Here is a 22151-nt window from a genome sequence, read left to right as displayed (position 1 = left end):
AAGGTGTGTTCACTTAATAATCTGATTACAGTGTTTGTGTCTTTGGTGGTTCAATGTGTCTTTCTGATTTTACTTTCTGTAAAGCAACTTGTGCAACATTCTGAGAAGTGCTGAATCAGATTCATTTGAATAGACTGAAACTGATTTATGAATATTTTCCTTACAATATTTAAACAAAAAGCAGGTTAACCCTTAGGATAAAAAAAGCTCTCTAAAGACACGATAGCAGCACACATGCAAACTATAGATACGTAGTGCGGTGTTTTTACTATGACAAAAATATTGATATCATCCGCATTCATTAAAACACCATATGATACACAAAAAGAAAAGTAATTAATGTAAAATGCAGAAGTTGTAATCAGGTTGGCAAGTTACGGCAAATGTCATAAGCTGGTTCAACTGAACATATGAAAAACAGTGAGGATATGTTCTCACTGTAAAGAGGTAATTTTTTTATTTACCTCAGGAAATGATCATAAATTGTCTCTCAATACACTTATGTTTGTAATTGCATTCAAATTTTAATTAATTTTAATTAATTTTAATTTTGTTCAATGCATCATGACTATAGAATATACAGCAGAATAATCACATGATAATTAAGCAAAAATTGTCATTTCAGTGAAATGGACAATCACCAAGAATTGCACATTCAAGCAGCTCTTCATACCTTTGGCCACCAGAGGCCACCAAAGAGTGTTGAAAAACTTGGTGTAATGACCAATTTTTAATAACAGCACAGATTATATGCTTTAAAAAGTTTCATTAAGTCATCAGAAATTTTGACCATGCAGTTGTCATTAAAAGTGAGTGTAAAAGTAAAGTGTAGTGTAATCAGTTTCATTGTGTTTATGTGTGACTGTTGCCAGTCTTATGTCATATTGTTATGAAAGCAGCAGTGTGTGTGTAAGTAGATAAAAGAGGTAGATGATAGACACAGAATCCATAACAAGTTGCAGTCTATTTCTTTAAATACAAAATTAGAGTTTACAGTTTATATTAAATACCCATCTACTGTAAGCCATTGCTCCTTTCCCCCAACCCAGCTAATGTGACTAAAGATATAAGTATGGATGAGTTTCTCTAGAACTCACTGAGAAATTAGTCCTCCAATCCTGGAGATGTTCTTCAGGTGATGGAGGCCAACTTATCTAACTGTAACTTTAACTGTCTTTATGAGGCTCTGCAGGTTCAGGTCAGAGTCCATCATCACAACCAGATTTAGGGCCTTATTGCTAGTTTCCAGCTGTAATACCTGAAGCTTTGTGCTGACTCTAGTTCGCTCCTCTTTAGGTCCAAAGATAATGAATTCAGTTTTGTTTCTGTTCAGCTGGAGGAAGTTATCCCACATCCACATATTCATCTGTTCAGTGATTGGATGGGTTCAGAGTCACCTGGTGACAATGTAATGTAGAGCTGTTTATCATCTGTGTAGTTATGGTAGTTAATCTTATTTGTTTTTATGACCTGAGCTAGTGGGAGAATATAGATAAGTTGTATTTACCCATGGTGAAAAGTCTAACAACTCTGCCTTCTGTCTACATGAAAATGATGCACAAACAAGGATCATTATATAGCTTAAATATGGTGCAGACCAGCTTTTTAAAGTAATGAATAGAAATATAAAAAATAAATATAATCTGTGTCAGGTATTATTCTTTTATTTACATTTCCACATATATTCATTTAACCCCCTCTGAAATTATATTTGACAAAATTCAAAAGTGTTCACACATTTACAACAGACATATTCCACAAGAACAGTTTAAGTAATTAAAATGTTTTACAAATCTGAACTTAGAGAAGTTCAGATTTCGTCTGAACTTCTTTAAAGAGTTACTTTTTTAAAGAATTAATTCCAAACATTGAAACTCAATTGCAGAACGTATTGGGTCTCAGTCACACCTGATGTAACCAGTGAAGTCAGGTGTGATTGAGATAGAACAGCTTAAACACCAGGACCCAAATTCCCAAAGAATCTAAGATCAAAAGTAGCTTCTAATATTTTGCCAGGAAGAATAAAATCAATCTCCTCATTTAGAGATGCTCTCAGCAGCTGACTGAATCACTCTTTAGCTGAGACTCTTTAGCAGGAATTTTTCAGTTATAATAGGATAACTTGGACAGGACTGTGAGAATCTTTGTGAATACAGACCCTGGACTGTTATCAGTATTGTTTCATTGCATTTTAAGAATAAATCTAGAAGGTTAAGGAAATAATAAATAGAAAATGCTGTAATTGTTCCTCCAGACACATTTTCAGTTGTGAAGTATACCTCACATATTTGCCACCAAATAAAAGCCTTGACTCACTGGACTGGAAAAACCTGCAGCAGTATATAAAACATAGACACCTCCACCTTTGATGCAACCTGGAACCAGAATCTACTCCAACTGTACAGTATTTCTAGACTCATAGTTATTATAATTAAAAGGCTAACTTATTCTGTGTGTTTTCTGTCTGTTTCTGCGTGTTGGTGTGAAAACAAAGACTAAAACTGGACCAAGATGTCAGCTATATTCTGACGTCTGTGGTCATAAAAAATCAGCAGCACAGGACATTTATAGTGCACAATCACATAAACACACTCAAAGAATCGTAGTTAAGAAAAAGTTAAGACAGGAGTTTTCTTTTAACGATCAATAGTCGTTACAAAAATATAGCAATTCAATTTAAGATGTAAATTTACAAAACTCTGCCGTGTCTTTAAAGTAGACAAGCCTAACCCCAGCATGCAGCGGCTCTGTGAATGTGGCGTAGACTCTGTGGAGGAAAGAAGGAAGTGTATGTCCTTCTCCAGAGACGCTGTAGAAGGACAGAACACCTGCTCTTTGATCCAGGTACACTCCGACTCTGGAGGAAACTGGACCTGAGACGGAGGTTGACTTGTTGTTGTGCCAAATTGTATAATTGCCTTTGTAACAATGTAATGACCAAGATTTATCATTATGTCCAAACCAACATTCATCTCCGCTGCCTCTCTGGATACTTCTGTATGCGACTGCTACTTCAATTTCGTTCCCGCTCCACTCGACCTCCCAGTAACAACGCTCAGGTAGACTCTCTCTACTCAGGACCTGCGTCCATACAGTGAATCTTTCTGAATTCTGATCATACGGCTGATTTTCATTCATACGTGTCACCTTTCTATTTTCCTCTGAAACCACCAATTCTCGGTGAACTGTGTTTGGATCCAGAGTGATTTGACATGAATATTTTAAGAATCCAGCTCTGCTCTTTGGTTCTGGTTCTGACAGTAGAACATCCACCTCAGTGACCTTCAGTGAGATGTTTGTCCATGAGTCTCTCAGGACGTCCTGTAGTTTGTCTCTGAGTTCTGACACAGCTGCTGTCACGTCCTCAAAGTGTCTCAGAGGACGGATGTTGATGCTGGATGAGTGTGTCGCCTCACTGGGTGCTGGCAGTGAGGGGAAGTTGAGGAGAAACTGGTTGTGATCCTCTGTGTGTGAGAGCTGCTCCAGCTCAGCGTCTTTCCTCTTCAGCTCAGTGATCTCCTGCTCCAGCTTTTCCTCAACATCTTTGACTCGACTCACTTCAGTTTCCTGCTGGGATCTGATCTGCTGCTTCACCTCAGAGCTTCTTTTCTGGAGGAGACGGATCAGCTCAGTGAAGATCTTCTCACTGTCCTCCACTGTTTTATCAGCAGAGTGATTGATGGCCTCCACCTCCTGTTGAAGCAGCTTCACATCTTCCTCTCTGTCCTGGATTCTCTGCTGGATGTTTCCTCGTCTCTCCTCCAGCTCTCTCTGCCTGTCAGTCCTTTCTGCTGCTACTGTCACTGTGTCATGGCCTTTATGTTCATCCACAGAGCAGACATAGCAGATACACTTCTGATCAGTGCGGCAGAACATCTTCATCACCTCATCATGCGTAGAGCAGATGTTCTCCTGGAGGTTCTTGGACGGCTCCATCAGCTTGTTTCAGAAACAGTAACTGTGTGTGTTTCAGCCACCTGAGTTTTGATTTATAAGTTCTTTGCTTATGCAAAAACAATGCAACCAATAGACTTTCACCACGTTAAATACTCCCATCTCTTAGTCACACCTTAAAATCAAGGTGTGACTGCTATAATCAAACCAGGCAGACGAGGGAAGAATATCAAGCTTGGATTCCAGGAAATGGAGTGACTTTAGAGAAAACGATGGAGCTTCAATATATTTTACAAAGTTGTATGCCTAGGACAGATAGAAAATTTTATGTTTTTGCCACAGTAAGTCTCATAGCTACAAAAAATACAGTACAATGTCACACAATTGATACATACACAACATTGTTAGAATAACAGGCAGAAAAAAATTAAGTTGGGTCAGATTTTTTCTTTTCAAATCCCACAGTAGTCATAACTTATGTATACAGGTTTAGTGCATCAAAAGAAATCAGTCTTTATCAGAGAATGTCACATTATTATTTTGAAAAAATTCTAAATTGTTCATATATTTTAAATATAAACACAAGTACAGTTGAATAAAACTAATTTTCCAAGGATTTTATGTTAATCAAACAGCATTTTTTTTTCTAATGATTGTTCAATCCTCTAAACAATATTTTTCACATGGAAACAATTCAAACTATTATATAATCTCAGGCTCACCTGATGTTAAATCAGGTGACCTTTAAAATCAGGAAATTACCTAATGAAACTCAGAAATTTTCATTAGGTATCCCTGAAACACAACAGTCCAAATTTAAAAATACGTCAAATGGTTTTTCCAAAAGGTTCAAAGAGTTGCTCATTGCCTTGCATGCATAAGAGGAATGAAACAGAAACTGTGCTTCCAATTATGGAAGAACATTTAGAGCCTTTTCTTTCTTATTAAGTTTAATGTGGCTGTAATAGAAAGAAGCTTTCAACAGCTGGCATCTGCACCCTGAGGATGCGGCACTGGAAAAACATCCAGCTTGACTGACTAGAAAGACCTGCTGGAACATAAAAAGTACACAGCTCCACCTCTCTCGTTTTACCGGTCGAGTCCTATTTTCATCTATGGTCTAGGTAGTGACCGAAAGAATGAGAGATTGCACATACAAGCAGTCGAAATCAGTTTTCTTCACAGGGTGTCTGGGCTGTCCCTTGGAGAGAGGGTGAGAATCTCAGTTATCCAGCAGTGGCTCAGAGTAGAGCGACTGCTTCTCCGCATTGCGATGGGCAGGACGTCTGTCCAAAGTTACATTATGATATATAGTTAAAACTCAACCTGTTCATAGGTTAAATACACGGGTACGGCAAGACTAAGACCTCACAGCATAATCATGCTCCAAAGCAGATATGTGTATTAATTTATATTCTTTTTATGTGTACAAGCATCAGAAAATATAGACAAACTGAGGCCACTCATGTTCCAACAATAGAGTTAAATTAATTCTTACAATGAAATAGACATATTTGTTTTCACTCCAACAAATATGTGCTCAAAGCACCACAAGAGACAAATATCAGTCAATATGATGAATCGCACAACTCTTCATACTTCTGACCACCAGAGGCCACCAAAGAGGTCAATATTGAAAACCTTGGAATGATTAACTATTTTTAATAACTGCTACAATGACAGTGGCACAGTTGGAATAACTGTAAGGTCCTGGGATCGATTCCCAGCCCGGGGTCTTTCTGCATGGAGTTTGTATGTTCTCCCTGTGCATGGTGGGTTCTCTCCAGGTACTCTGGCTTCCTTCCACAGTCAAAAACATGACTCTCAGGTTAATTGGCCTCTCCAAATTGTCCCTAGATGTGAGTGTGTGGATTTGTCTCTGTCTGTCTCTGTGTTGCCCTGCGACAGACTGACGACCTGTCCAGGTGACCTCGCCTCTCGCCCGAAATCTTCACTGGAGATGGGCATCAGCACCTCTCGACCCCGTTAGGGACAAGGGTGGACAGAAATGGATGGATGCTACAATGATTAAAAAACTTCATTAGGTCATCAGAAAGTTTGAAACCGCAGTTTTTAAAAGTGGCATGTTGTGCTCTTCCACATGCTGAAAATTCCAGGTTAAGGGTATTCCCTAGTGGACATCCTACACTGAAGCTTTGAAAAGCAAAAACTAATAGATGATTCACGGAAAAGCAATGAAGACAAAACTTGTTGCCTATGAGTTATTATGAAATTACTTGTAATTTTACATTAAATTAACTCAAAACACTGTGTCCTACTGCTTTTTTAAAAGTTCAAAATTGAAAGAAGATGTCTAGATGCTACTTTACATAATCATTTCATTGAAGAGCTCCTAAGACCATGTATAAGGAGACATTTCACAAAGAAAAAGAAGCTTCATGTCTGTTAAGCCATCATTTTTTACAAATGTTGTTTTAACCAAACCCAAAATCTTAACAGATCAAGTAGACATAAAAAAATCACACAATCAGAATAACTTATGAAAATATTAAAGTAGTTTCTAGAATGATCCACTTCATGCATGTCCAAAAATGGTCTGCACATCACTGAACATTGGGAGTTTTTATTTTCCAGGAGAGAACAAATCAGGAGTTGAAGACCTGTGTCTGTCCAACCTGTAGATGGCGCTATTTCAGCCTCAGATGGTAGTTACAGCTTCAGGTTGTCACTGGAAACTTGGGAAGTTTGGGGAGTCTTGATCACTTGCACTGGTTTCTTGTGTTTCTTTTTCCGATTGTAGAAGATACAATTGAAAGATTGACTTACAATTTGGGTCTCTTAACATAAGTGGCTGAGAGGTTTTATGTTGCATTTGTGGAGGATGTTTCTTAAACTATGTCGTGGGAAAAGTATCTGGAACATATATAATATTCACAAGGTTGTGTTTACCCATTTTTCAAACTGGAGATGTGCATGGAGAGGAGCCATGTACTATTGTACAATCTGTATTGCAGTTGTCTCAAAATAATTAATGTGAAAGTGCTTTAAAGGAGTCCATGCAGAAACACAATGGAAAGCTAAATGTGAGCAGTTGACTGGAGGGAAGCTCATTTAGCACCTGAGACATGTCCCTGTGTTAATCTCCCCTTTAGTATAACTGGAAACCAGTGACATGGCACTAATCAGATGTCAGACTGTGTTCCTCAGAGGTCAGCATTTTCCACCATCCTAAAGAATAGGATGCAACCCAAGCAAAAATCTCCAAACAGATCTTTTCTTGGAGAAAGACCTGCTAAAGTTTGAGGAATGTTTGTTTAGAAACATCAGGCTTCTCTTTTGTAGTAGTTATATGCCTCTAAACAATCTTCTTTCTAAACATTAAATATAATTAAAAATAAGCATTGTTCCAAGACACCAGATGAGCCTACATGAAGATGACCCTGACATAATGCTAGGTTTAATGCAAGTTGACTGGATTATTGCTTTATATGAAGTTCATAAACAACATTTTCAGGCATCTCCAAGGAAGCAACATGTTATATACATCCATCCTAATGTTGCATTTATACCAAGACACATCTTATTACGACAAATGAATTGCCATATTTTGATAAGTAACATGTCAGGGCGTGCTTCTTGTATATGTACATATCTTATTATTAATGATTTCTTGATATGATAGTTCAGTATTTTAAAGATCACAATAATCATTAGTGTCAAGGAGTGTGCTAACATGTATTGCAAAGTATAGTGAAATAAGTTAGAGAACTGTAAGCAATTTTACATGTTACATTTTCTTTTAACATTTTATTTGCTCTAGTGACCTTTATTTGAGTGATCAGACAGGAAAGTGTAGGAAGGCAAGAGTCTGCAGGCCGGGACTTGAACCTGTCACGACCACGTCAAGAACTTAGGCCTCCATGCATGAGTTGTGCTTTGCCCCTGTGCCACCACAGCACCCCCTCTGTTGAATTTTAAAGTGTATGAACATAAATTAATCATAACACATGCAAATCAATGTATCAGACTGAATACAATGTTCTACAATGTTCAATATTAATATCAATAGTCTAATCTATTTTCCATCCATCCATCCATTTTCTTTACACCCTTGTCCCTGTTGGTGTCGGGAGGTGCTGGTGCCTCTCCAGCTAACGTCCTGGGCGAGAGGCTGGGTTCACCCTGGACAGGTCGCCAGTCTGTCGCAGGGTATAATCTATTTTCCATTTGGAAAAAATAAAATATTTGGGCACGTTTTGACTACATAAATGTAGCGACCTGTCCAGGATGTACCCCGCCTCGGTCCCGGAACGATAGCTGGAGATAGTCACCAGCAACCCTTCCGACCCCACTGAGGGACAAGGATGTAAAGAAGATGGATGGATGGATGGATGGATGTTCAAGGGGTTGTTCACGGTTTATGATTTTGGTTGCAGTAAGGTGTTATGACCAGCAGAGGGCTCCCGCTGCCGCCTTAAGGAATCACCGATCGCGTTGCCAGGGTGACCGGCTTCAGCTCTCCTGTAGGCGGCTTGAAACGAGGTGGAAATTTCCACTCTAGCCGAGCTGGAGCAAAGGCCGTGAAGATGTTTGAAAAGCAGCGTCATGAAACGTTAACAGGACAAACTCACTTAAACTTTCACCTTCTCTTTTGGTTCTGACGTAAGAGAGGAAGGAGCAGAGAGCAGTACAGCTGGTGCTTAGACTGCAATAAATCAGATTCACTGAGAAAGAAGCAAACATTGTCTAAACGTATCAACTAAAAGTACTCATGAAAAAGTTAAAAAAAAAAAGTTAAATGATATACTTAAGTTATTTAATTAGACCAGTTGTAACTTTTTCTCTTACTTTAGTACATTTTGTTTTTTGAGTGTCTTAACACCTGGTGTGTTTCTTTAACTCCACCCTATGTATCTATAAGGCTATAAATCAATTTGTCCAAATCAGATAAATACCCCTAAGAAGCACTTGGCAACTAATTAAAAGACTAAGGTGTCAGTGGACTTCTCTTACAGTGTTACTCCCCATTCACAAATGTAAGTTATACTTTTTGGGCCTAATTGTAACATAAATTCTGCTTTTCTTCCCCGTCTTGTTTATGAATTATGGCAGGATGAGCGTAAGCTGGATAGAGGCATTAGGAATCGTGGCTCATGATGTAAAACGGATCATTTTTGTGTTATCATGGTAAAATCAAGCAATTTTTTATAAATACCTGTTTTTACCGGTTTTCACTGATATTTTTATTATTTATTTTTGATGAGCTCCAAGTCTGTGAGGTAGGAAACCCTCCTTGCCATAACCCTAATCGTTAGCTCTGTTTAAGATTCTCTATCAGATTCAAGTCTGGACTCTGATTGGTCTGCTCAAAATATTAATATTACTTCTAGTCTAAAGACACATGTTGGTAAAATTAAAACTCTTGAGTAAAATTTCTGGATTTTCTACCCACTGAATGAAGAACAAATATGTTTTAACAAAATAAATCATGAGATGTTGGTAAAATTAAAAGATTGAACAGTCAATCAAACTTCTTAATTTCAAGAAAAGTAATAAAGTTTATTAAAAATCATGTAATTTTTTTATTTGTAAATTATAATTCTGATCATTCTAAGTGATCTAAACCAGAAAAAGTTTATTATATAGTGAGGAAAATCTATTTTTGACTCTGTATGTTGGTGTTCTTCAACTTTTTGCTGCATTAATTAACATTTTCTTGGCTTTGACAGCAAAACTGAGGTAACTGATTTCTTAACAGACAATAAAATAATCAAAATCTGTCAGGTTTAAAAATTTTATTAGATAAACAAAAAACAGTTGTACAATCCAAACACAAAAATACACCAAGAGAAGAGAACACAAAAGATGAAGTTATTTAAACCCAAATAAGCTAAGTGCAAAGAAATGCACCTCACTTTATATTAAGAGTTGAACTGAACGAAACTCCTCTGAAAGTACAAACTGCAAAAGGAAATCTGATGACAAATGTGCAGATGTTAAGGAGTTAAACAGTAAATAAATACTTTACTGCCACTAGAAGAGCTTCAGCAGCCAAAAGGCAAAATTTCAGTATGATAAACAGAAATTAAAACAAGTTAATACAATTATTAATAGAATAAACTCAACAATGTCAAAACAGACAGAAATTTAGCAATTTTTTAACTGTCAGCAGAATTATTAAGAAGAAGCTGCATTTTAAAATAAAGTGTCCTTTAAAAAACAGATTAAGAAACTGGCATCACCCTTTGAACAGAGTATCTTCAATAATCAGAAACAAATACAGTTTTCTTTCATCATCAGGGGATTTCAGAAACGCCCATTTAAAACTTAAAAACAGTTTATGTGGAGACTTTAATATAGATTTCTCTTTACAGGAAACACATGTTCACAGAATATATGTTATTTTAAAGAATTAAATCTGAAATATTGTGTTACTTTCTGTGCTTTGATTTCAATTTTATATTCGTTTCACTTTAGCAGAGAAAAATAAATTTATTTTGATGTTTACTAACATGGTTTACATTCAGGTGTTGAAGTCTCGCTTATAAACAATGAATTCTCTTTTATTTTCATTTAAATTTTAAGAGAAACATTTCTTAAGACGGAAATAATGAAATCAGTGACATCACATCTCCCTAATTGTGCTTTTGAGGATGCAACAACCAAAAACAGAAGCTTTCAGAACAGAAGCACATCTTCAGGTAAACACGCTTTGAGTCGAAGCTGCTGGTGGATCTTGTGGTGCCTCCTGCTCATCTGACCCAGGTTCCACAAAAATAAAAAACTCAAACAGAAAAAGAAAAACAGTTGCTGGTTGTGAGACCTGGCTGACCCTTCCCACCTCCATCACCTCCAGCTGTTTTCTTTTTTGGTAAAAATTCTCAGTAGACTTCCAGGAAGCATCTGCGGCTCCTCTTCCTGTCTCCCCCTCCGTTTGACCGGCTCTCATTGGCTGGCTTCGCCTCGCGCACATCAGCCACAGCAAGCGCAGAGTTTACGACACTCAGGAGTCTCCACATGCAAAGAGCACAGGTTAAGAACAAGAGCAAAACTGGCAAGCTCGCGCTGTCTGAAATCTCCACAACACTTTATAATTTGGCGTACGTCAGGCCTGAGTGAGCAAAGAAACAAAGACGATTAAAGCAGTTTATTTTTTGTTCTGTAGTCCTTCTTTTCTGATATGTTGCAGCAGTCTGTGAACTGTCTCCTGCTACTCGGCTTTGTGACAGTAAATGTCCTTCAGTGCTTTCAGCTCTTCGATCAGTGTCTTGTTTTGGTTTTCCAGCACAGCTACGCGGTTTTCCAGACATTTGACGTATTCTTTCTTTTTCCTGCGGCACTCGCGCGCTGCCTCCCTGCAGAAAAGAGAAGAGAAACCCCGACGGTTAGAGAGCAAACTGACAAAACAACACTGGTTTAACTCCTTCAGACCTGATTTTCATCTACAGAGCAAAAACAATGTATCCAACTAGCCATTCAGAATTAAAATAAAGGGAAAAAATAAGTTTTTTATACGTGTTTGTACTTATAAAAGACATGAAAATACTAAATAAAATAAATGAACTGTGAAATAAGCTATAAAATGTTTACAGAAACCCTTTATCTTTGCATAGTAACACTAAATAATTAAACGTTTAAAATTATACTGAGATTTTATTAGATTAATATGAACTTAAATTCATATTTTTCATGGAAAAACGTTTCAGAGCAATGTGTGTCTAATAACTGAGGCTCACTCATGTCAAATTAAGATTTAGAGCTTCAATGTCACTGGTCAATACAAAACCAGTCATTGACAAGAATCATTCAAGTTTATTGGTTTAAGCCCAAAACTACACCATGCCCATTCCAGTTTCATTCATTAATGGTAGATTACTGGGAAGTTTCCGTTTCCTACCTGTTTTTCATCAGCCTGACCTCCCTCTTGCGGGTGATCTCCTCGGCGTGCTGCGACGACGGGCTCTGCATGCTGCTGGGAGACGCAGCCATCACGATGCTCTGAGCCAGGCCCGAGTTGGGCGAACGCAGCTGGTAGGCCGGAATGTCTCCTGTGGCAGCTGTGGGCCAACAAGAAAGAAAACTAAAGCATTACTGACCACTTTGCAAACTTCTTTCACTCTTGTTTCACCTAAACTGCATAAAATATAAAGATGGTGCGCAATTTTTGCAGCTTTTACTTTTCTATGTTTATATGTGGTTCTTTAAAGCGCCAGATATAAACACGCCATTGTGATCTCTGATTTAAACCTATTTATTTGAAAGGAGTCATCATGTTCCAAATTCCTGCATCCCTGAAAGCAATTATCTATAAACAGGAAATCGGCTGCCAAATGTCATTTCATGTGTTCATTCATTTTCCCCTTGTAAATGACTTAACCAGTGACTGACGCTCCAGGATTAAACGGCTGTAGCCCCTGGAAGTCACATGTCTGGTCGGCAGGAGAAAAGAAAGAGAATCCAGATTTCAGAAGGGCACTTTTTTTGTCCAGGGGAAAATGGGAAGGTGCTCAATCACCTCCTACTGTCTATACAGGAGGTGATAAAGTTTATGGTTGGTTTCACTTATTTTTGTTTATCTGTTGATGATTATGCTCTCTACTTTCTGCGGAGAACTTTAAATTGCTTTCTGGAGGACAGATTGATGAATCTGTCATCTGATTAATTAAACAGATTTTTCAGCATCAGCTTAAATATTTAAGAAGAAGCATCAATGTGTTTCACATTTGCTACATCAGGGTTAGCTCTGTGGCCCAAAATCTGCAGATAATAGAAAATATACGTTTGGAACAAGCATTGGGTCAGTAATCAGTGTAAAGGCTTCCAAACCATTTTTCTGTGGTTTAAAGTAGAGATGCACAATATATCCACACCAACATCATATCAGCCGATTTCAGTCATTTTTTTTATCACATTGGTATCGGTCTGATAAATAAACTGAGTCGATATGAACAACCAATATTTATTTTTATCTTGTTGCCATCTGTTTCTGGTTGGGATTTTTTCCAAAGGTGTCAAAATGGTAGTGAAACATATATAATATCGGTTATTGGCCATAACAACAATATTACTGTTGGATATCGATATCGGCCCAAACGTTCAAATTGGTACCTCCGATTTGAAAGGATTCAAATCGGAATCCTTTCGATTCAAAAAGGATTTTGAATTTACTTACTTTACTTTACTTACTTTAAACCAGTAAGTAACTTACTGGTTTAAAGTAACCAGTAAGTTACTTTAAACTTACTGGTTTAGAGTAAGTTCAAAGACAGGACTGGAAGTGTGGAACTGCTGCTGCACACTGCCTGTCAACTGGCTGAAAAAGCCCAACACAGAAGGACACATTCAAGCCGATGGAGAATATTTCCAAATGTGGAAAATAGGGACTCTCACAGTGGCACCTGTTAGTCTTATTAAAGTAAATGCAGTATTAAGAGGTGTTGGGGGGAGCTGACATTAGATTTAATTCAAGTGTTACTTTTTAAAGTGAACTTCAGCAAAAAGGAAGAATATTCCTAAACTACTATCCATTTTGGTGCTTATCTCCAGCAGCCATTGGGCGAGAGGCGGGGTACCCTCTGTACTGGTTGCCAGGCAACATGGAGACATGCAGGACACCCAACCATGCACACACTCATACCTAACAGAGACCAGTTAACCTAACAGTCATGTTTTTAAGTGTGGGAGGAAACCATGCATGCATGTTTAGAGCTTTGGATTTGAGCCCAGAACCTTCATAACTATAACTATGACAATAACTATTAGACTGTATAGCAGCTCTTCTGTTTTAAATTAAATAAGTAAATTGTTTTTGCATAAATACAGTCAAATACCCTCCCTGCCTGCCTGACAACCACTTAAGAAGATCTGTGTGTGTTTCACTGCTTCAGAAAAGACAGCTCTACACAAATAAGCTGAACGCTTCCAGATTTGTTACAACCACGAGCATCACAGAGCATAGTTGGAACAGCATTTATAGTGAATGACTTAATTCCTCCTCCTTTTTTCAAAGACAGTCAGACTATAATATATTGCATCCTTTCATTCTTTTATGGGCCAAAATAAACAAATAGTAGTCATTTTCATAAATGTTCATTCAAGCTAAACATTATCAGCATGGAGGAAAAAGCATTTGTACTTGGGAGGTGGTGCTGTGTTTATCGAAGCCCTGCTGGCGGCTGATAACTGCAGGAAAGCAGCATTTTTCTTAAAAAGGAAAGTAAAGTCATCTGTGGTGAAGTGGGGGGAGCAGCAGCTCTGTTTGTGGTTTCATGTTCTTCTTGAGTTGAGTCACAAGTGACAAGTGACTCAACAAGAAACTGCTCTGCTCTGTTCCCGCTTCTCTAAGCTAACATAGTTTCACTCATTCAAAAAGAGGCGCAACAGGTGCGCGCGCGCACACACACACACACACACACACACACAAAGAGCGCTGCACTCTTTTCTCTCGGGTTGTGATAACGCAGTGACTCGGGCTGACGTCAGCGTGTGCGTCTCTGCCGCACGTTTTGCATTCTCTCTTCGCTGCCTTGCTTGTGTTCCAGGAAACACGGTGACGTCAAAGCAGCATCTATCTCACCCCCCCACCACCGGTCCTCCCACTCGCCCCGCTCCTTCACCTCCTCCCTGCCTGCCTGCCTGACAACCACTTAAGAAGATCTGTGTGTGTTTTACTGCTTCAGAAAAGACAGCTCTACACAAATAAACTGAACACTTGCAGATTTGTCGTCAAATCTCTTATTTCCAATAAAAGCATAAAGCTACAATGTCCAAATCTACTTCTTAGCTTATCCAAATGGATCAGTTTGCACTTACAGATTGTTTCCATTTCACAAAATAGCACCAATAACTAACATTTAGCATCTTAAGTATAAAAATAAGTGAGTAAACTACCTGACTCAGTCTCATCTCCGGTAACAGCCATCTCTTGTTTCCAATAATCCAGCACCACGGCAGGAAGGAGAAAACCTCAGCAAAGAATCTTCCAAAAATCCTCCTCTACTTCTTTTTTGAATCTAAATCTCCTTCTTTACTCCCTGTTTTCTCTCTGCTCTCCCTCTTTGAGAGTGCTCACACTCCAACTTTGCAGCCCGATTACAATTACAGGCATTGACATCACTGTGACATCACTGGTGCCCGCTGAAGTCAGTAAAACAGCCTGGATTATAGCGCTGGTTCCTCCCCTTTCTCCGCCCGTGCGGATCAGACGGAGAGGCAGAGAAACACAATGTGAGCCAGGCAGAGAGGGAGGGAGGATGAAGAGCAGGAGGAGGAGGGCGGTGTATTTTTAGAACCAGTGACGCAACTACAGAGACGCTCAACAAACAAGAGGATATTGTGTCCCAAGTGGCTGCCATGCAAACAGTCGGGCGGTTATTTACTGCCTGTGTGTGTTGGAAGAAGGTAAAAACAAGGAGGGGAAAGATAATTGAGGTTTGACATCATTTTGGAGGTTATATCCACAAGCTGAGTCCAACCGAATAAGAGTTGAGCCTAAGGAAAACATTTTAACTGCAGGTCTTTGCTGGAGAAAAATAACGTTTCTGCTACTGATAATAAACAGGGAAGGTACAGTTTGAGTGGGAAAGTTTGCAAACACTCATTAAGGGGCAACATTGGCTTTCCAGGGTGTTTACTTATTACGCAACATTAACCAGAGTTACTGTTTGTAATAAGGAGCGCAAAAGTTTGAATTCACCCAACCTTCCCCACACAGTGGACCTCAGTGTTCGCACGGCGCAGCGACTGCAGCCGCCTGGGAGTCGCCGATACCAGTGAATACTTCAGAAAAATGTTAATGACAACCATCCAAACATCAACTATACCTCAATATGCATTAGTATGCACAGTGAAAACCGTCTTCCATCCACAGTAGTCATTATTTCCTTTCTTGGTGTTAACACCAAACTCTTAAAAAGTAACAAACCCCTCTGAGAAACTAGAACCCAGCCCTCAGACAAATGCTGAAAGAAATTCACCAAAGTGGGCGGGGCCAATAGGCGCTGAGGGGCGTGGCCTAGTGGGGATGAGCTGAGGGGGGGTAAGCAGATCTGAGATTGTAACGACGGTTTGTTTTTTTAAAGAAACTAGCTGGGGAGCCCTCCACACGCCAGGGGAAACACTTTTTTCTTTTCCATTACCTCACAAAACGTTTGCGTTACCTCGCAATAGGTTTTGCATTCTCGCACAATAACGTACTGATCAGTTCATGCGGCATAATTTAATACTGAAAGTCTTTCTTACGGGGGTCACCGTACTTCTGCTACAATATAAGGTTTTCACAGAGTTAGGAATATATAATCTTGTTTTCACTGAGGCTCTTTAAATGTGTATATATTTGAAATTTGAAATTTACATTTGTGACTATATACAAAATAAACTGCTTATGCAAAAAAAGGGGGCTCCATAACTCGCGACAAATCTAGCAGTGATTTTGTGACTTTAATGGTGACAACATGTGAAGGAACAAGTCGCTCTGCAGTTTTGCTCTGTCCTGAGGGAGAAGTGAGCGACATCAAGCCACTGGTTTGGTTCCTCCTGGGCAAACTACTATGAATTTTACTCATGCACTGCAAAAACACAACATCTTACCAAGTATTTTTGGTCTAGGAAATATGTTAATATGCTTGATTAGACAAAACTAACTTACAAGCAACTTTTCAGCAAAATATAGCCACTTGTTTTAAGTCAACAATTCCTTTATATTGATGAAAAAGTGCTAGTTCCACAGATTATTTTACTTAAACCAAGACATTTTTCCCATCTTATAAGAGAAATAATCTGCCAGTGGAACTGGAGCTTTTTCATTGTGATGATGAGCCACATTACCTTGGATGAGCACCTGTCCTCCCTGTAAGAAGAACTGGTGTGATGAGTCTGCAGCCTGCAGGACGGCGGCTCCGGTCTGGGGGGTCGGGGAGCCGGTCACCGTCAGGGTCTGGGTCCCCTGAAGGGTTTCCACTGCTGGGGTGGTCAGTGGGATCGCTCTGCCCTGAGCGATGGCAACTGTGAGGTCAGAGTTCAGTTTTAACCAGGCTGCCATCTCAAATGGCCTTTAATGAAGATTTTACTAATTCACTTCAATAATTATTCAGCTACAGCTTAACAACTGTACAAGTAGCAGTTTTGTTGATATATGAAAACAAAAACTGGATGCAGGTTTCTAATTTATTCTCCTTCTTCTCAGTCGAAATTATACATAAAAACTCAAATCGATACTTTATTCATTTTCCATTAATCCAGCTGAATCTTCTCAGGACTGATAAAGTTCATTTAAACTGAATGGTTTCCTCGCATACATCATATTTTTAAGTATAGCACACAAACTTTCACCAGGGTTAAAGTCGGGGTTTTGGGAACGTGTTTCCAGAAGCTTAGTGTCAGTAAAGTTTCATGAGCTCCAAAATGATTTTTGATGTGTGTTTAGAGAAACCTGTTGCTAAAGTTTTACATCTTACCCAAACTGCCACCTAAAATTAAAGGAAATTAGTCCAGGAACAACTCAGGGATGAATCAGGGATTTCATCCAAATGTTTGTGTCATTTTATGAAGCAGACACAACAAATTAGAGAAAATCCAGAATAAATTCAAACTACTGCATCAAATTTAAAATCTTTAAAAACTGAATCAGAATAGTACAAGAAAAAAAGAAAAGGAAGGAAAGCAGGGAAATAAAAGCACAGTGTCTCCAGTGTTTAGAACCAGAGTGAAGTTTTCCTGTACTGACTGTACTGTCCGGAGCTGGTTTGGTAGATTGAGTTGGGAACTGATTCCATGGAGCTGCTGGAGACCGCTGCTTCGTCCTCTCCCTTTTCCTCATCGATTTTAGGAACCGACGGTGAATCCGTCGACAGCTCATTTAAGATTTTTCTGGAGGAAACAAACACAGATTTTCAACAACAGGCTGTTTGTCTTCATTTCGCTTTCGGCTGATCGGATCTCACCGATACGACGGACGCCTGGAGAGGAGCTCCCGTCTTTTCTGCGTGTCCCCAACCGACCCGCCATCCCCCAGTTCAGCAACTGTAACAATCTGAACAAACAGGCAGCAGTTGCTACACCTGGGATTCATCCCCGTTCTGATTTTTCCCCATTTCCCCAAATTACAAACTGATTTTGTTATTTAAAAGCATTTTATACAACAAAAGGGTACATAGTTATAAAGTGGAAAGTAAACGTGGAACGAATTTCTATTCAGCCTCCATTAATCCAATTCATTTGGGAAAAATTGGACTTTGATTAGGCCATTCTAAAACATGAACATGCATAGATTTGTGCATGGTAATTGTCCATACTAGACTCTAGTTTAACAAGTTTTCCATCTGGATTGTTCTGCATTTAGCTCCATCCATCTTCCCATCAGGTGACATTGTTCCTGTCCCTGGAGAAGAAAAGCAGTCCCACAGCATGATGCTGCCACCACCAGCCTCTTCAAGCTAACACAGTGAGTATTCACCTTCTCATTTGCGGCTCAGTTACCGCTGTCAGTCTGCAGATCAGTAGCTGACGTCAGACTGAGTACAGTAGCCTTATCCAGGTGTGTAATAGTCTAAATTTTGACACTAATACAGCCCCATATGCATAAGTCTCTTTGTTCTCTAACAAACTATACTGAGGTTAAACTACACACAGGTGTTTTCTGAACCCACTTTTCAGATATTTAATTATTTAAAAAAAATCCAAACAACATGTTTTCCTTCTACTTCACAATTATGCACTGTTTTGTGTTAATCTAACATAAAAAATCCAAATAAAATACAATACCGGGTATTTTATCCGTAACTAAATGTGGAAAACAGCACAGCATACGAGTCCTTCAGCCAGAAACTGTACAAATTGTGAGTCAAAGATCTCTAATGTTTATTGTTATTACTTTGGAGCAGGGGGTGTTTTCTTTGCTCAAGTCATTTTGACGTCAAAGAGGGAATTTGAGATGGATATAATTTTCAGATTTAATCTTTTCAACCCATTACAAGTCTCAACAGAGACTCTACAGACTCCATTTAATGCTGTATAATCATTGCTCTCTAAGTGTGGGTCCATTTTCGCATGAATATGCTTGTAAATGTCTCGCCTTTAAAGTGTATTATTGGATTAAAATTAAATATACAGTAGTTCTGGGGTTGTGTCATCACTCTTTTGGCTTTTATGACTCAGACTGAGGCGCAATAGTTGTGTATTACTAACATAAAGGCTGTTTTGGTATCATTAGACGAGGATATTTGCACTACACCACAGTGCCAAGTTAAACACGGCTTTATCAGCAATTTCCTTCAACTGTGTTGTAGAATAACAGATTTCATGCTCTGAAAAGAAAGAAATTATTCTACATGTGCATAATGTGGTAGTGTTAATCCTAAACAGCATGCCAGGTATCTTATTTTAGCTTTTAATACATTTAAATTAGGATTTTCTAAAACTGTTAATCTGAAACAGAATACTGAAAACACAATTACCAAACGCTGAATGGAAGGATCAGCTGGAAACAGACAACAAAACCACTTTGTGGTGTTTATCAGTGCAGCTCCGCCGTGCAATTCACAGATTTAATCTTTCTGCAAGCTGGTTTCCACATAAAAACACGTTCTTATGAAATGACAATTTGGCTCCACTTTGCAACTAATGTTGCACATGTGCTGATGCTGTTTCCTGTTAATTATTGTTTCATTTCCCTTCTCTAAGCTCTGTTTTGTTTTTTTTCTTTTAGTGCTAATGTGCTGAGATCTTTGTTCAGTGCACTGGATTCAAAAAGAAACTATATTTATTTCTCAGTCCAAAAGCTGAGTTTTTCTCTGGTCTGCATTGTTTTCTGCTACTGTAGTGAGAAACAAACAAACAGAAAATCTTCTGCATTAGTTTCGGAAGTGTGAAACTTCAGTTTCTGCTTCTCACTTTCTTCACGTCTCAACAGATGCTTTACCTCGCCTACACACAGAGCTGCTGTTCATTCACAAACACTGCTACATTATGAAATCAAGCTTTAGATCTGTGGATGTTTAGATGTGGACCTAAATGAGATTCAGAGTTTTATTTGGATGCAGATAAGCAACTAGAATTACACCAGAGCCAATGGAGAAACGGCACGCGGCTGTTCTACTGCAGGTTAAAGGGTTAATGGGGTAAAAACGATAACTAACTGGAACTATATTTATAAAACTAACTAAAATATACTGAAATTACAGATATCATATCCTTTGTTTTCATGTTTATGAATCTATTTATTAGCCTTTTGAACTGATGAGGAACTTACACAAGTCCACAAAATGACGACAGCAAAAGTTGAGAGAAAACACAAGAGTCAGTTGGTTGTTCAATAATAATAATTGAATAATCTGTTGTTGAGTGTTTATTACCCAGTAAATGTATACATAATCACAACACAAAACTTTGACTTTTTAAATTCTGTAGTGAAAAATGTAGCAAAAAACTAAAACTACTACTAAACTTAACTAAAAACAAATCATATCTAATTAATAAACACAAGCAAACACACTTGAATTAAAACTAACCGAATTAGACAAACATGAAGCCACATCAAAATAAAACTAAACTGTAAAGAAACTATTAAAACTCTGAGTCCCACCTGAACAGTCTGGACCTGTGGGGACTGGATCACCGAGGTCTGAGGGGCTTGGATGACTCCTGGAACCGACGTGGTCTGACCATCAGACAGCTGGACCACAGCAGCTTCAGCCTCTGTTTGCAACAAAACCTGCTGGTACAAATCAATGACGTCACACAGAAATCTGCTGACGTAACACCTGACAGGAAGCAACAGCTCAATGTGAGCGTACCTGACTGGAGTCTGCAGGAGATTGGTTGGTCTCTCCATCTGTCACTGAATCATTTAAACTGCTTTCCAGCTGAGACGACACCGATGAATCCATGGTCACCTAGGCATACGCACAATTATCAACATGGCAACAGAGACGAACACCAACCGGTATCAGGCAGAGCCAATGGGCTTCTCGACAATACATTTATTGCAAATATCTCCTTTATACACATCAAATCAAATTTTATTTAATTTTATTTCAGCAACAAAGCAGTTCAAAGTCCTTTGCATCATAAAAACACAAAAATAAACAATTGAAACGTTACATTTTTTCTAAGAGCTGTCAAATAAAGTCATGTTCCACGTGGCAAAAGTTCAATTGCTTACTTTTGTAAGTAAATTGATTTAAATTCAAATCTTTGATGAAACTAATTGTTTTCTCAGTCTGTGAAATATTTGCACTGACTTACATAATGTCTTTATTATATGTGGCTGCCCACTGGTGTAACTGGTAACCAGTTCAAGTTCCACAACATATCTGGGACCCAAATGTTTACCACTTCTGACCCAGAGTTTTCATTCATTAAACAGAAGATCTATAGTTTTCAACCATTAAATTATGAGTTTCCACAATACATATATTCCCCTAAATTTACAATTTCAGAGTTTGGAAGAAGATTGTTTATATTTTTTAAATAATTAATATTTTTTAAATTATTAACTTTGGGAAATGTTTGTTTTGCGATGTTTGGCTCTACTTTATAGGTAAAATACCAGTATTTATTATAAGAAGATGACAAACTTTTAAAATCTCAGCTTTAAAGCTCTACATTTTTACTCATGAGAAAAAACAAAACTCTTAATGGATGCAGAAGTCACGATTTTAGAGGCCTATGTGATATTTTATTTATACGCAACCACGCCTTGGGTAAATAACATGACAGCGAATGAACGTGAAAAGTTAAACGTTTTATTAACGGGTTGGACAAAACTTTAACTCTCAGTTTTAGAAATAAAATTTCAAGTCTTAAAAATATTATTCTCTTACTTCATCTTTAGATTTCACTCCTGTATTCTGTGAATATTTATTTAAATAAAGTAAGTATATTTTCTCGAGACATTAGGTTAAAATAACTGACGTCTTCAAGATGTTTTGCTTCAAAGATGTTTTATTTTGAAGAGGAATATTTCACTCGTCCTCCCGATCTACGCTACACTTTCGGACTTGACGCAGAGCTGCACAAACTGCTGACAGCCGAACCTTCTGATATAATTTTTTTCCTCACCATGTTGTTCTGCTGTCTACTGACGACAACAAAAAAAACTTTTATCAAGGAAAAAGTTCGCACCGGGGATGCGTTTGCGTACTTTCCAGCGGCTCGGCGCTGACCCTCTTAAAAAGAAAGTGACAGCTTTACGGCGACTTACCGAAGTTTTTACGTAGTCTGACTCGTCACTAATGACAGTATGGGTGGACGGCATGCGCCTCGCCTTCTCTCACGTAGCCCGAACGTCAGCGCTGATG

General features: G+C 38.5%; 2 protein-coding genes across 2 annotated transcripts; both read right to left on the bottom strand.

Annotated features, from left to right (window-relative positions):
• Positions 1-1648: 1648 nt before the first annotated feature.
• Positions 1649-3943, bottom strand: LOC106931311 (tripartite motif-containing protein 16-like). Its single transcript, XM_015009366.2, has one exon. The coding sequence runs from the start codon at positions 3934-3936 to the stop codon at positions 2677-2679; it is 1260 nt and encodes a 419-aa protein (XP_014864852.2). The 5' UTR covers positions 3937-3943; the 3' UTR covers positions 1649-2676.
• Positions 3944-9635: 5692 nt separating this feature from the next.
• Positions 9636-22151, bottom strand: LOC106931314 (cAMP-responsive element modulator-like). Its single transcript, XM_015009370.2, has 8 exons — positions 22055-22151; positions 20646-20744; positions 20435-20563; positions 17796-17884; positions 17579-17721; positions 16681-16857; positions 11753-11912; positions 9636-11210 (listed from the first exon to the last, which is right to left on the bottom strand). The coding sequence occupies exons 1-8, from the start codon at positions 22106-22108 to the stop codon at positions 11066-11068; spliced, it is 996 nt and encodes a 331-aa protein (XP_014864856.2). The 5' UTR covers positions 22109-22151; the 3' UTR covers positions 9636-11065.

The sequence above is a fragment of the Poecilia mexicana genome, unplaced genomic scaffold, assembly GCF_051168715.1.
Source record: "Poecilia mexicana isolate PSO_F unplaced genomic scaffold, ASM5116871v1 scaffold_17, whole genome shotgun sequence".
Lineage (NCBI taxonomy): Eukaryota > Metazoa > Chordata > Actinopteri > Cyprinodontiformes > Poeciliidae > Poecilia > Poecilia mexicana.
The sequence above is the reverse complement of the archived record's forward strand: the minus strand, read 5'-3'. Positions and strand labels throughout refer to the sequence as shown.